This window comes from Dreissena polymorpha, chromosome 14 (assembly GCF_020536995.1).
Source record: "Dreissena polymorpha isolate Duluth1 chromosome 14, UMN_Dpol_1.0, whole genome shotgun sequence".
NCBI classification, from domain to species: domain Eukaryota; kingdom Metazoa; phylum Mollusca; class Bivalvia; order Myida; family Dreissenidae; genus Dreissena; species Dreissena polymorpha.
The window spans coordinates 5,872,244-5,890,616 of record NC_068368.1 but is presented as its reverse complement, the minus strand read 5'-3'; the positions used below and the strand labels follow the sequence as shown (position 1 = coordinate 5,890,616).

At 39.5% G+C, this 18,373-nt stretch overlaps 2 protein-coding genes across 4 annotated transcripts in view; one reads left to right on the top strand and one right to left on the bottom strand.

Moving 5' to 3' along the window:
- The first annotated feature begins 3,138 nt into the window (after positions 1-3,138).
- LOC127858826 (nuclear hormone receptor HR96-like) overlaps positions 3,139-18,373 on the top strand; it is a 49,563-nt gene continuing 34,328 nt past the window's right edge. The window contains exons 1-2 of one of the 3 annotated variants that reach the window (XM_052396118.1): positions 3,139-3,194; positions 12,938-13,147. In XM_052396118.1, coding sequence (XP_052252078.1) covers positions 13,049-13,147 — 99 coding nt within the window. In that variant the 5' untranslated portion in view covers positions 3,139-3,194; positions 12,938-13,048. Of the gene's footprint in view, positions 3,313-5,124; positions 5,249-12,937; positions 13,148-18,373 lie in introns of those variants that run through there. The other 2 variants (XM_052396117.1, XM_052396116.1) reach the window with 2 other exon arrangements.
- Positions 5,714-9,010, bottom strand: LOC127858529 (uncharacterized). Its single transcript, XM_052395733.1, has one exon. The coding sequence runs from the start codon at positions 9,008-9,010 to the stop codon at positions 5,714-5,716; it is 3,297 nt and encodes a 1,098-aa protein (XP_052251693.1).

Below are 18,373 nucleotides of genomic sequence, written 5' to 3'. Positions count from 1 at the left end.
GTTGAAAGACAACGTCAGCATGTACAGCGACCCTCTTGACAAGGCCAACTTACTGAACCGACAATACCCGTCAGTGTTCACCCATGAAAAGGTCAGAAATGCTTACCCAACACCAGAACCAACCATGCCACAAATCCAGGTTACGACCCATGGGGTGCTGAAGCTGCTGATGAAGCTTAACCCCCATAAGGCAACGGACCCAGATATACTCCCAGCTAGGGCACTAAAAGAACCTCCAAATGAGTTCGCCCCATACCTCTGCCATACATACCAAAACTGCCTGACAGCAGTAACCATCCCAGAAATATGGAAGACTGCCACAGTGTCTGCAATATTTAAGAAGGGAGACAGGTACACAGCGAGCAACTATCGCCCAGTGTCCCTCACTTGTATATGCTGTAAAATGCTGGAGCATATCATCGTCAGTAATGAGATGGGACACCTTGACTGGAACAACATCCTTACTGACATCCGGCATGGATTCAGAAGGAGGTGGAGTTGTGAAACCCATCTCCTAACCCTGTCGGATGAATTCATGAAGTCCCTAGACAAAGGGAGAAAACATGACCTTGCCATCTTGGGCTTCAGCAAAGCGATCGACAAAGTTCCACACCAGCGTCTGTTGACCAAGCTGACCACTACGACATACGCGGCCAGAATGAATCCCACCTTCCTGACAGGCAGAACACAGAGAGTTGCTGTTCACTGAGCAACCTTAGATTCCGCACCAGTAGTCAGTGTAGTGCCCCAGTGGAGTGTTCTGGGACCGATCAACTTTCTTGTCTAAATCAACGACTTCCCCCTTCTGGTCTCTTCCAAGACTAGGCTATTCGCTTAAGGTTGAAGGATGTATGATATTAATTAAAAATGAATTCAATAATATATTGAAAACACATTACATATGGTAGATTCATATACCATTCATATCATAAATGTGCATGACTTTGTAAATTATGTATATGTACATATACTATGAAATGAATTTAAGCATTTAAACAGGAAAAAAGACTAGGCTATTCGCTGACGACTGTGTGGTATACAGAGAAATATCATCGGAGCTTGAGTGTGAGCTGCTTCAGGCGGACTTCCGTCGTCTGTGGGACTGGGAGAAGCTTTGGGGAATGTCCTTCAACCCAGAGAAGTGCTGAATTCTGCGAGTACACAGAAAGCGATCGCCCATCATATTCAGTTACATCCTTAGGGCCACACGCTTGAATGTGAAGAAGCTTCAAAATACCTTGGGGTTGAGCTGACAAAGGGCATGTCCTGGAAGCCACATATTCAAAACAAAGAAGTAAACTCCAGTTGACGGAGCAGTATTGCATTCTAATTATAAACAATTAGTTGGTCCTTTATTTAAGGTAAGTGACAAATTGCCAAAACAGTGCGAAGTAGCACAATACTAAACAAAATACACACATATAAGAATAAAACTGGGATCACCGCCTTGGAACGGTCAATGCAAAGCATTTGGGGTTTAAACCGGTTTTAGAGCGCTCAGCCTCACACTTGGCCCAGCAATATTCATGATACATATAAGCGTAAATAAAATTTAACCTCATAGCATTGCAACTCAAAAGGTCACCAAGAAAGGCAACAGTTCCCTTGGTTTCGTAAGCAGGAACCTACGGATAGGCAATGAGGAGGTAACAAGCGCAGCATACCTCGTTCGCTTTCTGATAGTTGGACTTCCATCTGTGAAGAATAAACATACAAGTATAATTATTAAACTTCGTTCACTTATGATGGATTCTAACTAATTGGTTTAAAATATGTATGGGCTGTTCAGATTTTACATAGCATGTATATCCGTATTATCGGCCCTCTTAAGGAAAACATCTTAATATGTTAAGTGAAAAGATTGAAAAACATGCATGCTCAATACGTTAATCTATTGTTTAATGTATATTATTGGACATAACAACAAAATAAAATCGGTATTGTTTTTCCTAAATACTGGCGAGACTATGGCCCATGTTGTAATCAGTATCATGAACACCGCTTCTCATTATATCGCATATAAGGCTTGTTACTACGCGCATGTTCTTTTGTATAAATAGTTTCTTAATTGTAAAACGAAATTCTTGTTCACTTTTCGCTTTAATTATTTCTTTTCACAAATAAGCGGCTTATACAACATTTGTTAAACCTACTAATACACCTAAAACAAACTAACACAAGCCGTTTTGAACAGCCGTTACTTCATCAATTTTGCAGCGATGTTCACGATCTTGGTCTTATTCAACGCAGAAATAAATTTCCTTTCTGGAAATGTATATGTCTTGCAATATTTGAACAAATACTGGGTCAACTTTTAAGAAATAACACGATACACAACTCGCGTGACCCAGTTAACATCGATCAGACCGTATTCATGATTTAAATCTCACGGAGTAAATGGCATTTTCCCTGCAAAGTTCACGGACCTCGATACCATAATCCAATAAAAAGTGAGAAAAAATTTCTTACCGTGCTTGCCGTAGCATTATGCATCAAAACTAACTGTCCAGCGCCGTTTGAAACCTTTGTTTTGCATACATTTTAACTAACTGACATTTTAAACACACGAGTGATTTCATTGGTCCAATACGAAGGTGTGTCTTTACAACTGTAGATTTCATTCATAAATACGGTCTGATCATTGCCATGTAGTTCAAGCGAATTCTGTATCGTGTTATTTCTTAAAATTTGACAAGCATGTGTAGAAATATAACAAGATATATACATTTCCAGAAAGGAAATCTATTTCTTCGTTGAATAAGACCGGGTTCATGAAAAACTCTGCAAATCAAAGACCTATAGATAACATGTATTCTATAGGTCTTTGGCAAAATTGATGAAGTAATAGCTGTTCAAAACGATGCATTCCGTTTTCGGGTGATTTCGAATTGGATACCTTGTTTTATATATATATATATATTGAATAGTGATTTTTTTGTCAGAAAAGTTAATTTTTCGGTATAATATGATAATTTATAATTCAAAATGATGTTTTCACTAATTAATATCATAGCCACACGCTAACCACCCGTGGTTCATTACATTCACATGTTGAGGCACGAACGCCAACTCTGCTAGGTGAGTGTCAGAAATTGAACTCGTGAATTACGCAATGATTTAGTGTCATGTAACCTGTATGAAAAATTCGGTCATGGTTTTTCTACAAATGAAACGTAGCTACCGACACTTCAATGGTTGGATTTTAATAGAAACTGTGTCACTGTACATGCATTAATTATCATTTGTTTACTATAATTATTCTTTCATAGATGCATGGCGGAGTGTGTTAAGGTGCATTGCAGCTTGAACTATGTAAGAACAGATACATTTGATTTTTGGTCTAGTTGCGATAATCTTCTAGTTCTTCTTGAATGCTCTTAGCTTGTATGGGTACATACGTACAGCTAAATGTTCTTCCTGATTAAACCATTTTCAATGTAAAAAGAACTACAGTCAGTCAACCAATTTAGAATAACCCGGCAAAAAACGTTAATTCTTTTGACCACACTAATTTCTTTTGTGATTTAGTGTCAATGTGAGAAGATATTGAAATAAAGAGTAAAATTTATTTTGTATGATTACAGGTTAGGCCAGACGGCATATGCAGTTTTTTTTGTAAAAAATAGCGATTTAAAGTTCACCCTTCGGAAAATTATTAAATATCATTCAACTTAAAGAATTAGTATTTCAAAACATTGTCATGGCATTTGTTTTCTCTGTTTTTGTCTCAATAAGCAAAAAGTTTATTTGAAAATAATAAAGCCTTCTATTTCCATATGCACATTTCAAAACAACTCATTCAATCAGTTTTGGTTAACTTTTAACTGCATTTATCCCCCCAGTAAGCATAATACAAAAGCTTTCTTGCTAAAACTTTGTTAATTTACAATTTTAGGTGGGCGTGGCCTATGTGGGTTGGTCGCCCCAGGGTTGGTAAACTGGGGCCATACATAGTTGAGATTGACTTTATTGTCATAAGAGATGTTCAGTATCAATTAGAAGTAAATCAGTGTAGAAATGAAGAAATTATAGTAAAAGGCAATTTTCGGTGGGCGGGGCGCCCCAGGGTTGGTAATGGTGCCATGCATAGTTGAGATTGACTGTATTGTCATAAAAGAGGTTCAGTATCAATTTGGAGTGAATCGGTGTAGAAATGAAGATATTATAGTAAATGGCAATTTTGGGTGGGCGTGGCCTATCAGGGGTTTTTTGGGGTTGTGGGGGAAGGGGCCTTTAGCCCTAATGTGAGGGAAATTTTACGGGGGATTTTCCACTTTGGGGAAAAATTGTGCGTGTAGGAATTTTCGCGTCGTTCCCCTTTTGGGGGGGATTTGTTTACTTACTCGCTCATTATTACAATACATTTGTACATGTTTGCACTATATTAATTGTTTTTTTCATAATTTATTACGTTTGGCAAGATTAAGGACATATCACTTTCTGAAATGGTCAGAAGTGAGTGGGGTAATGTACAATAATAATTCCTAATATAAGCATTCTATATATAGTTTGGAACAATATGCACAACTAAAATAACATATAATTCAGTGATACATGAACCAGTTCTAATGAAAACTTTCAAAAAGAGTAAATTATCACATTTTTTTACCTTATAAACCACTGTTTTCATTAGCGTCCAAAGTCCTTATTTTCTCATATTCTTCATAAATCCGCTGATACCAGCTGAAACATACACCACTGTAAAACATAGTGTTAGAGTATTATTAAATATAACACACTAGAAGCACTTAAAAAAGGATCCTTTTTTGTAAGAAAAAATGTAAACAACTGGAGTCAAAAAATAGTACACTTGAACAAGTATGGTGGGCCAAAACTTATAATTTACAATATAAAATATGAAAGATACAGAAATATTGAAAACATTTTTATTAAATCTCTTCAAATTTATAGCATATTTTAATGATATATGCATAATGATATATAAATGTGTTTGTTAAAGTTATGTTTTACACATTTAAAAAAGTCTCAATCTAATTTGTATTTGTCTTTTCTGGTCAACCATACTTTTTCCTACTATTTTTAGACTGAAGTTGTTAACATTTTTTTCTTACAAAAAAGGATGCTTCTAGTGTGTTATATTTAATAATACTCTAATAATAATGGTTGGATTTTAATAGAAACTGTGTCACTGTACATGCATTAATTATCATTTGTTTACTATAATTATTCTTTCATAGATGCATGGCGGAGTGTGTTTATGTGCATTGCAGTTCAATTCAATTGCTATGTAAGAACAGATACATTTGATTTGTATTTACTTTTGACATTTTGGTCTAGTTGCGATAATCATCTAGTTCTTCTTGAATGCTCTTAGCTTGTATGGGTACATACGTACAGCTAAATGTTCTTCCTGATTAAACCAATTTCAATGTAAAAAGAACTACAGTCAGTCAACCAATTTAGAATAACCCGGCAAAAAACGTTAATTCTTTTGACCACACTAATTTCTTTTGTGATTTAGTGTCAATGTGAGAAGATGTTGTGTGTAATACAGTGGTGTCACTGCATCAGTCACCAACATCATCAGCCAGGATCCACCCATCAACAAGTGTTTCGACCCTTTAATCCTGGTACACTCTCCGGGTGGTGGGTCCGCAGTGGTGATCAGTCCACTACGTGTTGGTGACTTGCTTCCAGCTCCTCTCATCTCTTCGAGACCATAGCCAACTGGATGCCCTTTCAGCTGATTGTTCTAGTCTGCCCACAGCAGTCCTTCTCTCATGGCCGTTAAGACTTTAAGTCCCATGGCGCCCAACATCTTCCATAGTGAATTGGCTGGGAAACCCCTTGCTCCTATTTCAACAGGGAACAGCCAGGTTCTCCATCCTTGTTGTCTGCATTGGTCCATGAGATCAGAGTACTTGGTTTTCTTCCTCTCATAGGCTTCTTCACACCTTGTTTCCCATGGGATTGTCAATTCAATCATCACCAGGTGCTTTGCAGTGTTGGACCAGATGACAATGTCGGGTCTGAGATTGGTTTGTACTACCTCCGGAAAGACAAGCTTTTTCTGTAGGTCAACAGCCATATTCCAATTGTCAGCTTCGTCAAGTACTGAAGATGTTGTTCTTTTGCCTTTAGGTGCTGACTGGCCTTCCTTGACAAAGTGGATGGTTTTTGGCTGTGGCTGTTTTCTCTTCTTCATTCGCTGTCTTTCAAGAATGTCTGCCATATCTCGAAGCACTTGGTCATGGCGCCATCTATATCTGCCTTGCGTGAGTGCTGTGCTGCATGCTGATAGTATGTGCTCCATGCTTCCAGTTCTGTTACACAGTTGACATGATGGGCTGTCTTGTATTCCCCATCTGTGTAGGTTAGCTGGTGAGGGTAGCAGATCATATACCGACCGCAGTAAGAAGCTGATTCGCAAAGGCTCATACTTCCAGATCTGGCCCCATGTCATCTTCCTTGGTGTGGTGTCCCATTTTGTCCATGCTCCCTGTGAGCCCATGGCTACTGCTCTAGATCTTCTCTCGTCTTCTTTCATCTTCCGCACTTCATCTACTACCATTTTCCTTTTTTCCCCACTGGCTGCTTGGCTCCATCTAGGACATGTTGAGATTCCAAGACCTTGGCGCCCGCTAGTGGTTGTTCCAACAATGTCTTTCTGCCTAAGTCTACTTTCTGCCTGGGTCACTGCCTGGCTGGCTGACCACTTTCTCCCTGTTCTTGTCTCTATGCCAGCTTTCCTGATCTTATCATCTCTGGATTCTTTCAGAGTTACCACCAGCCGTGCCTTTGATGCCTTGAACTCCTCCACTAATGATGAGAGCGGGAGTTGTAACTGATTGGATCTTCCATAAAGACCTATGTTTGTAAAGCTTGGTGGTACCCCTAACCATCTTCGAAGATGCCTGCTTATGGTTCTTTCTAGGCCCTCCACTGTTGATGTTGCTATCTCATACAACATAAGGGGCCACATCAGGGGAGGTAGTAGTCCGTGTTGAAACAACCATGCCTTGAATTTTCCTGGTAGCCAAGACCTGTCTATTTGTTTCAACCCTTCATTTAGCTGGCCTTTGATGCGCTTTACATTATTTGTATCGTTGAGGCTGGCATCATACCACTTGCCCAGGCACTTGATTGGACTATCCATGATAGATGGTATGTCTTCTCCCTGTACCTGGAGGTTGAACTTCTTGGTTGACTGGCCTTTCTTGATGATAAGGCTTCTGGATTTCTTTGGCTTGAATTTCATTCTTGCCCAAGATGTTGTACTCTCAAGAGCTGAGAGGACCCATCTAGCCTGCACATGTGTCAGGGTGGTTATAGTCAAGTCATCCATGAAGCTCCTGTTGCTTGGTAGGTAGATCCCTGACGCAGTTTTTGGTCCACGGGTTTCCTTCTTGGCAGCATTCAGGACGAGGTTCATGCCCATGACAAATAGGACAACGGAAACGGTGCAGCCAGTAATGATTCCCTTCTCAAGCCTCTGCCACTCTGTTATCTTCTCTCTCACTGAGAAGCGCAGCTGAATGTTGTCTAGGTACCCAAGGTCAATCTTCTGTACATGTGCTGGTATGTGATAGTGATCCAGCGCTCTTCGTATTAGCTGGTGTGGTATGGAGCCGTATGCATTGGCTAGGTCTAGCCATACTACTGTCAAATCCTGTTGGTTCACTTTCGCTTCACGTATCAGCTGGCTTAAAGCGCTTGTGTGCTCTACACAACCAGAAAATCCAGGCACACCTCCTTTTTGGATTGAAGTATCCACATATTTGTTAGTAGTAAGGTATGTGGTCAGTCTTCTAGCGAGAACAGCAAAGAAGATTTTGCCTTCCACATTTAAAAGTGATATTGTCCTGAACTGGCTAATGTTGTGCGAGTTTGTTTCCTTAGGAACAAATGGGCCTTCTGCTTTCTGCCAGCACTCGGGTACCTGTCCTTTTCTCCATACCACCTTAATTAGGCGCCAAAGGCGACGAAGCAGTCTTGGGCACATCTTGTAGACCTTATATGGTATTCCATTAGGTCCTGGGGCAGAGCCAGCTCTAGCTTTCTTCACTACATCTTTCACCTCAGCCAGGGTGGGTTCTTTACTGTCAAGTGCTATAGTTGGAGCTGGTTCAGGCATGATGTGTGCACATGGGCCCAAAGGGTCATCTCTTCTGGTGTCAGAGTGTGTATCCCTCAGGTGGGTCTGTATCTCCTCCATTGAGCTGTTGAGGATGCCTGATTTCTCCTTGTCTAGCACCTTTTTGGAGAACTTGTATGGATTGGCTATAAATGCAGTCCTTTGTTGTGCTCTCTTTCGTCTGTTCTTTCTTGCTGTCTCTGCTTTTCTGAGTTCCCTCAGTTGCTTTCTCTGCAAGTCTCGTAGCTCTTGCAATCCAAGTTTCTCCTCGTCTTTGGCGTTTCTATATGCCTTTCTCAGTTTCTTAAGCTCTTGTCTTATGGCCTGTATCTGCCTCTCTCTCCTGTTGGGTTGACTTGATGGTTTGGAATGTTTTGGTACATAGACTCCATATCGTTCTTTGCCAACCGTGTAAATTAGGCTTGTCATGGCCACTAGTTTTCTCTCAACTGCCCCTTGTAGAGTTGCTTCCAGGATAAGATCTAGGTCGTGATCAAAGTCTGTCCATGCCTTTTTATTCGAAGTCTTTGGCCACTCTATTCTTGGTCTCTTTTCCTCCTCTGGTGTTGCTGGTGGGGTCTTATGCGGTACTTCTTTTACTGGTTCAGGGTCATCTTGGGTTTGAAGTAACTCAAGGAGAGGATCAATCTGGGATTCATCAGGAATCTGTGTGCTGTCAGATGGCATCTCATCTGCAGAGAGGTCTCTAGTTCTGTGGGTAGCCTCCTGACTAGTGTCCTCCTGCGTCTTACCAAGGATTAAACTTGTGCGCTGCTTCTGGGATGCCTTTTGACCACATGCCGATCTTGCCTGGTGAATCCGTAGACCCCTGAGGTTCTTACAGATTTTCCCGCACTTACATCTAACTTCTGCCGGTGTTCCAGTCAGTGTCGTTTGAACTAGCCGTGTCGTCATTGGTTTATCCGTCCGGTTGAGTCTTTCATCCTCCCCTACTCTCGTAAGACTCTGGGGGTATTCTTCTGTAAGTGAGTCTGTAGCTGTTGTATGTGGGTTGCCCTCTCACGAAGGCTACATTCTGGGGTGCCAACCCATTATGTCCCGTCCCAGTCTATTCCTGGTGGTCATCTGTCTTTCCAGCGTCACCGTTCTATTCTCGGTTGCCATCCAGTCTTTCCTAGAAGCCATCAGATCTTTTCTGACATAGAAATGTGTGTAATACAGTGGTGTCACTGCATCAGTCACCAACATCATCAGCCAGGATCCACCCATCAACAAGTGTTTCGACCCTTTAATCCTGGTACACTCTCCGGGTGGTGGGTCCGCAGTGTTGATCAGTCCACTACGTGTTGGTGACTGGCTTCCAGCTCCTCTCATCTCTTCAAGACCATAGCCAACTGGATGCCCTTTCAGCTGATTGTTCTAGTCTGCCCACAGCAGTCCTTCTCTCATGGCCGTTAAGTCCCATGGCGCCCAACATCTTCCATAGTGAATTGGCTGGGAAACCCCTTGCTCCTATTTCAACAGGGAACAGCCAGGTTCTCCATCCTTGTTGTCTGCATTGGTCCATGAGATCAGAGTACTTGGTTTTCTTCCTCTCATAGGCTTCTTCACACCTTGTTTCCCATGGGATTGTCAATTCAATCATCACCAGGTGCTTTGCAGTGTTGGACCAGATGACAATGTCGGGTCTGAGATTGGTTTGTACTACCTCCGGAAAGACAAGCTTTTTCTGTAGGTCAACAGCCATATTCCAATTGTCAGCTTCGTCAAGTACTGAAGATGTTGTTCTTTTGCCTTTAGGTGCTGACTGGCCTTCCTTGACAAAGTGGATGGTTTTTGGCTGTGGCTGTTTTCTCTTCTTCATTCGCTGTCTTTCAAGAATGTCTGCCATATCTCGAAGCACTTGGTCATGGCGCCATCTATATCTGCCTTGCGTGAGTGCTGTGCTGCATGCCGATAGTATGTGCTCCATGCTTCCAGTTCTGTTACACAGTTGACATGATGGGCTGTCTTGCATTCCCCATCTGTGTAGGTTAGCTGGTGAGGGTAGCAGATCATATACCGACCGCAGTAAGAAGCTGATTCGCAAAGGCTCATACTTCCAGATCTGGCCCCATGTCATCTTCCTTGGTGTGGTGTCCCATTTTGTCCATGCTCCCTGTGAGCCCATGGCTAATGCTCTAGATCTTCTCTCGTCTTCTTCCATCTTCCGCACTTCATCTACTACCATTTTCCTTTTTTCCCCACTGGCTGCTTGGCTCCATCTAGGACATGTTGAGATTCCAATACCTTGGCGCCCGCTAGTGGTTGTTCCAACAATGTCTTTCTGCCTAAGTCTACTTTCTGCCTGGGTCACTGCCTGGCTGGCTGACCACTTTCTCCCTGTTCTTGTCTCTATGCCAGCTTTCCTGATCTTATCATCTCTGGATTCTTTCAGAGTTACCACCAGCCGTGCCTTTGATGCCTTGAACTCCTCCACTAATTATGAGAGCGGGAGTTGTAACTGATTGGATCTTCCATAAAGACCTATGACCTATTGAAATAAAGAGTAAAATTTATTTTGTATGATTACAGGTTAGGCCAGACGGCATATGCAGTTTTTTTGTAAAAAATAGCCATTATAAGTTCACCCTTCGGAAAATTATTAAATATCATTCAACTTAAAGAATTAGTATTTCAAAACATTGTCATGGCATTTGTTTTCAATAAGCAAAAAGTTTATTTGAAAATAATAAAGCCTTCTATTTCCATATGCACATTTCAAAACATAACTCATTCGATCAGTTCCGGTTAACTTTTAACTGCATTTATCCCCCCAGTAAGCATAATACAAAAGCTTTCTTGCTAAAACTTTGTTAATTTACAATTTTAGGTGGTTGGGCCTATGTGGGCGGGGCATCCCAGGGTTGGTAATGGGGCCATGCATAGTTGAGATTAACTGAATTGTCATAAGAGAGGCTCAGTATCAATTTGAAGTGAATCGGTGCAGAAATGAAGAAATTATAGTAAAAGGCAATTTTGGGTGGGTGTGGCCTATGTGGCTGGGGCGCCCCAGAGTTGGTAATGGGGCCATGCATAGTTGAGATTGACCTTAGTGTCATAAGAGAGGCTCAGTATCAATTTGAAATAAATCTGTACAGAAATGAAGAAGTTAATGTAATCTGTTTGTTTCATTAAACATTTAATAATTATGATGGTCAGTCTTCCACGAAAATTTGAAATCCAAGAAATTACGTGTCAATGAATTAGTTGTTTTTTATTAAACCACAAAATTTCAAAATGAAGAATTTCTATACGTTTACAGTAAGAGATTTATTAATTATCATATGTAAAAAAAATAAATCTTTTTTTTGTAGCTCACTTAATTGCTCAGGTGAGCTTTTGTGACCGGTCAATGTATATTTTGGGGATCATATCATTAGAGGTCAAAGAACATTCCCATTGCTCTGAATTTTTCTTTAAAACTTGTTTTATATTGTGAAATCTTGTCAATACTACTTGAGCTCTTTAGGGTCTTCATTAAAATTTCTTCACAAATGATCGTTGTGTTAATTAAGAAAAATATACATACAATTTTTTCCAGTGGAAGATATTTATGCCCCCCTTCGAAGAAGAGGGGGTATATTGTTTGGCACATGTGGGTCGGTCCGTCCACCAGATGGTTTCCGGATGATAACTCAAGAACGCTTAGGCCTAGGATCATGAAACTTCATAGGAATATTGATCATGACTGGGCAGACTGGCAGATGACCCCTATCGATTTTCAGATCACAAGGTCAAAGGTCAAGGTCACAGTGACTTGAAATAGTAAAATGGTTTCTGGATGATAACTCAACAATACTTACACATAGGATCATGAAACTTACTAGGTACATAGATCATGACTGGCAGATGACCCCTATTGATTTTCAGGTCACTAGGTCAAAGGTCAAGGTCACAGTGACTCGAAACAGTTAAATGGTTTCCGGATGATAACTCACGAATGCTTACGCCTAGGATCATGAAACTTCATAGGTACATTGATCATTACTGGCAAATGACCCCTATTGATTTTCAGGTCACTAGATCAAAGGTCAAGGTCACCTTGACTCGAAATAGTAAAATCGTTTCCAGATCATAACTCAAGAATGCTTAGGTCTAGGATCATGAAACTTCATTGGTACATTGATCATGACTGGCAGATGAACCCTATTGATTTTCAGGCCACAAGATCAAAGGTCAAGGTCACAGTGACTCCAAACAGTATAATGATTTCCGGATAATAACTCAAAAATGCTTACGCCTAGGATCATGAAACTTTATAGGAACATTGATCATGACTGGCAGATAATCCCTATTGATTTTCAGGTCACTAGGTCAAAGGTCAAGGTCACGGTGACTCGAAATCGTAAAATGGTTTCCGGATGATAACTCAAGAATTATTAGGCCTAGGATCATGAAACTTCATAGGTTCATTGATCATGACTTGCAGATGACCCCTATTGATTTTCAGGTCACTAGGTCAAAGGTCAAGGTCACAGTGACTCGAAATAGTAAAATAGTTTCTGGATGATAACTCAAGAATGCTTACGCCTAGGATCGTGAAAATTCATAGGTACATTGATCATGACTGGCAGATGACCCCTATTGATTTTCAGGTCACTAGGTCAAAGGTCAAGGTCACAGTGACAAAAAACGTATTCACACAATGGCTGCCACTACAACTGACAGCCCATATGGGGGGCATGCATGTTTTACAAACAGCCCTTGTTTGTTTGGAGATTTTGTAAAACAGTTCAAAACAAAAAAGCCATAATAGTTATGGAATAGAAAATAGTATGAAACGGAGATAAAAACAGTTATTGATTTTTAACCAATACCCAACCTTTTTTTATATTTCAGACAGCATTTTGTCTACCACATGTACATGGTGAAGGCAATCTGTGATGACTGCCAGTGAGGTAACCTACTACCATTAGTTAAAGGAATGTTGATGAGTCCAACGAGACATGAATGATGAAGAACGGCCAAACAAGCATGACAAGTCTAGACGGAGAAGAAATGTCACAGTCCAGTGCGGACAGCTCAAGTCTATACAACTTCAACTCACAGGTTAGGCATGCTGCAGTGGCAATTTGGGCCCTTATTGAGACCAAACAATTCTTTGACTAAAGTCTAAGAATGACGAAAATTCTTTAAATTTGAATATTGGAGAATTGCTTTATTAGATAAATTATTTGTGAGTTAAACTTGGCATTACCCACCTCTATCTACATCATTATTTATTTAGAACATTTAATGATTAATTTATCAGAGGAAGCCTGTAAAAATTCAAACACAATGTATTTTTATGTCCCCCACTATAGTAGTGGGGGACATATTGTTTTAGCCCTGTCTGTTGGTCTGTTGGTTTGTTTGCGTCAACTTTAACATTTGCAATAACTTTAGCAATATTGAAGATAGCAACTTGATATTTGGCATGCATATGTATCTCATGGAGCTGCACATTTTGAGTGGTGAAAGGTCAAGGTCATCCTTCAAGGTCAAAGGTCAAATATATGTGGTCAAAATCACTCATTTAATGTACACTTTTGCAATATTTAAATATTCAAGATAGCAACTTGATATTTGGCATGCTCATGGAGCTGCACATTTTGAGTGGTGAAAGGTCATGGTCATCCTTCAATGTCAAAGGTCAAATATATGGGTCAAAATCGGTCATTTAATGTACACTTTTGCAATATTTCAATATTCAAGATAGCAACTTGATATTTGGCATGCATGTGTATCTCATGGAGCTGCACACTTTGAGTGGTGAAAGGTCAAGGTCATCCTTCAAGGTCAGAGGTCAAATATATGTGGCCAAAATCGCTCATTTGATGAGTACTTTTGCAATATTGAAGATAGCAACTTGATATTTGGCATGCATGTGTATCTGATGGAGCTGCACATTTTGAGTGGTGAAAGGTCAAGGTCATCCTTCAAGGTCAAATATATGGGTCAAAATTGAAAAAAAAAGAAGAAATGGCTAATTTTAGAAATTCAGCAGACAACATTTTAGCAGACACCAAATTTCCCAGCATGCACAGGGTTAAGAATGGGTGGTGGATAGGGGCCTTGGTACAAGGTATATAAACTAAATGCTTTACATAGCCTGCTACTAAGGCTGCGTATACTTTTGCAACAGGTGTTGTCAGAAGTTACCTATATAGTTAATAACATCATGGCTATATATAACAAACACTTCAATTTACCAGAAAATTCTGTTTTTAGCCGTGTCAGTGTATTATGTAAAGTTGGAATAAAACATCAATATTGGAATCCTTTTTCAGTGAAATAATCTGGTTTACAACACAAAATGATTCAAATGCCTGGCATGGACAAGGTTTCAATGGGATGAGGAACTGTTTCCATGCACTGTTTTAAGCTAGTGCCACATCCTATTGAAAACTGTGCCCATGCATGGACACAGTACCTCATCATATTGAAAACTGTAAATATGCCATGCAAGTACAAGACTGTTTGTGTTTGACTTGATTCATTGTGTGTAGTACACCAGATTATTTCACTGAACATAATCATTCCAAGAATGATGTCTTATTCCAACTTTACATAATACACTGTTCTATGAAGATCACAAGCTTCCACCATTTTAAAGTTCAATTCGCATTGTGGTTTACTTTTATTTCAAAACGAGACTTAACTTAGGTGACGCAACTTTGGGTTGGAATGAAAATAGGTCTGTATACAAAACTTTGGGTTCAAATGGGAATAGAAAAAAGGTCTGGGTACCAAACTTGTGGTTCCAATGGAAATAGGTCTGTATACAAAACTTTGGGTTCAAATGGAAAAAGAAAAAAGGTCTGGGTATGAAACTTTGGGTTCAAATGAAATGAGGTCTGTGTGTGGAATTATTATGACCATAATCGCTATGTTTTCACTAAATCATGATGAATGTTACATGAATAATGAACATGCAGTTATAACATCAACAAATTAATACAGGTTATAATAAATTGGAAGGAAGTTGCAGCAGTATGCAAGTAAAAAGTTACTTTGATAATGAAATATATTTGACCACGCTAGATAAACTGTCAACTATGTTGTCAGCATAAATTAAGGTGTTGAAATGAAATATTGCAAAATGTAAATTTCTAACAATTAACAATTTATATGCTAAGTTTATATCTTAAAAATGAAATTTATGTGATATAATGATGACAAATCTGTTTAATTATTTGCTGAATGTTGTCAAAAAGAAAGACAAACAAGACCTCCAGTCCAGCAATTTTTACTAGAAAATTTGAGTGGTGACATTTTTAGCTCACCTGAGCACAACATGCTCATGGTGAGCTTTTGTGATCGCTTTTTGTCCATCGTGCGTTGTGCGGCGTCAACAGTTGACTTGTTAACTCTCTAAAGGCTACATTTATTGTCCAATCTTCATGACATTTGGTCATAAGATTGGTTTCAATGATATCTTGGATGAGTTCGAAAATGGTTACGTTTGCTTGAAAAACATGGCTGCCAACGGGCCGGGCATTTTTCCTAATATGGCTATATATGGCTATAGTAAAATCTTGTTAACACTCTAGAGGCCACATTTATGGTCCAATCTTAATGAAACTTGGTCAGAAGATTCATCCCAATAATATCTTGAACGAATTCGAAAATGATGCCGATTGGTTGAAAAACATGGCCGCCAGGAGGCGGGGTATTTTTCCTTATATGGCTATAGTAAAACCTTGTTAACACTCTAGAGGCCACATTTATTGTCCAATCTTGATGAAATATGGTCAGAAGATTTGTCTTAATGATATCTTGGATGAGTTCGAAAATGGGTTCGTTTGCTTGAATAACATGGCCGCCAAGGGGCAGGGAATTTTTTTTCTTATATGGCTATATAAGGCTATAGTAAAATCTTGTTAAAACTCTCTAGAGGCCACATTTATAGTCCGATCTTCATGAAACTGGGTCAGAAGATTTATCCCAATAATATCTTGGACGAGTTCAAAAATGATGCCGGTTGGTTGAAAAACATGGCCACCACAGGGGCGGGGCTATTTTCCTTATATGGCTATAGTAAAACCTTGTTAACACTCTAGAGGTCACATTTATTTTCCGATCATAATGAAACTTGGTCAGCAGATTTGTCCCTATGATATCTTGGAAATGAATTCGAAAATGGTTTTGGTTGCTTTAAAAACATAGCCGCCAGGGGCGGGGCTTTTTTCCTTATATGGCTTTATATGGCTATAGTAAAACCTTGTTAACACTCTAGAGGCCACATTTATTGTCCAATCTCCAAGGTCAAGGTCACACTTTGAGTTCAAAGGTTAAAAAACGCCATACTTGAGCTTGTCCTGGCAATAACTATGTCGTTCATTGTGAGATTTTAAAATCATTTGGCACATTTGTTCACCATCGTTGGGCGGTGTGTCGCGCTAAAGAATTAGGTCGATATCTCCAAGGTCAAGGTGACACTTTGAGCTCAAATGTCAAAAATGGCCATAAATGAGCTAATGTCTGGGCCATAACTTTGTCGTTCATTGTGAGATTTTTGAAATCATTTGGCACATTTGTTCACCATCATTGGATGGTGTGTGTCGCGAAAGAATTACGTTGATATCTACAAGGTCACAAGGTCTTTGAGTTCAAAGGTCAAAATAGGCCATAAATGTGCTTGTCCGGGCCATATCTATGTTGTTCATTGTGAGATTTTAAAATCATTAGTTCACCTTCATTGGACTGTATGTTGCACGAAAGAATTATGTCGATATCTCCAAGGTCAAGGTCACACTTTGAGTTCAAAGGTCAAAAATGGCCATAAATGATAATGGCATAATAATTCTTAAAAATGGCCATAAATTAGCTTCTCTTGTTTTGTGAAGACAGCATGCAAAATAGTCTGTGTCAATGCGGCACGTGGGGGTATACGTCATGTCTGTGACAAAGCTCTAGTTCAGCATGAAGTCTAGAAAATGTCATTAGCATGTTTATCCGTAGTATCAGCCCTCTTAATGAATACATACGAATTTTAGAAGTGAAAGAATAAATAAACAAGCATGTGTTATTTGTCAATCGATAGATGAATGTGTACTCTTTGACATAACAACAAAAACTGCATTTAAATCCTCATTGTTTTGACAAAATACTGGCTGAACTAAGCTCCAAGTCCCTGTAGTAATCAGTATCATGTTCTATGGTTCTCATAATATCGTCCCCTCTGATTGGTTGCTAAGATTTGTTACTATGCAAATGTGCTTGTTCTAAAAATAGTATCTTAATGGAAAAATGAAACTCTAGCTCATGTTGTTAACAAACTAACATACTTGTGTGTTACGTCATTTAAAAATCATAGCATCACCCTGGAATAATCATGACCTACTTTCCAATGAACACAGGAAATCATGAGAATGATCGTCGAAATAGTCATGAATAACCATCAAATAAATTACAACTTCTAAACATTGATAACACATTAAGTTTCCAGCACTTCTTGAGTTTTTTTGTTGTTAAAGTCACGATACTATAAAGAGGGCCGATACTATGAGAATATGGGACACATGTATTTTTATTGCTACATTGGAAACCCTCTAAACCAGACAACCCGGGACCGATAGGAAATTCCGGTTTAGAGAGGATTCAGGTTCAGAAGGTCAATAACATAGCCTTAAGTCTTGTCTCGTCACAATTGAACTTCTTTTCATACGAATATGTTCCAAAAAAAGTCACTTATTCTGTCCTTAAATTATTCACATCAAATACATCCGCACTGACACTCTCTGCGCACACTGTGAAGCTTTAAAGTGACAGTTCGCGACCTGGTCATAGCAATATTTATGGGCAGAATCGTAAAAAAACGTGTTTTTATTGAGGATATCATGGAAAATCTGGTTGAAATTGGTTGAAAACAAACAATAAAGTGATTTTTATTTTGAAGGCGAGTACGGTCACGTATGAAAACGACCTACACTACGTTTAACGCGATTTCTGCCATCCACATCGCATCGCCGTGATTCAGCCCAGAGTGGACACTTATTATCTCACCGCGATACACCGTTGAACACGGTGGCGAATTGCGGTGTCTGTCTCGGCATTATCGGTAAATTGATCTCGCGGTGGACCACCACAGTCTAGGTGGTTCGCGGTGAAATACATGTGCAACAACAACATTATACATGTACATGTATTACATGCACTTCATAATAAAATCACAGAATGTTCAACTCTTTTCTCTTGTGTCTCGAGCGTAAGTATAGTTTGCTTTTCATGCTTCAGGTTTTGTTTCAATTGTTTCTGCATGAAGTTTCCCTTGTTGTTCTTAATTAAAGATTT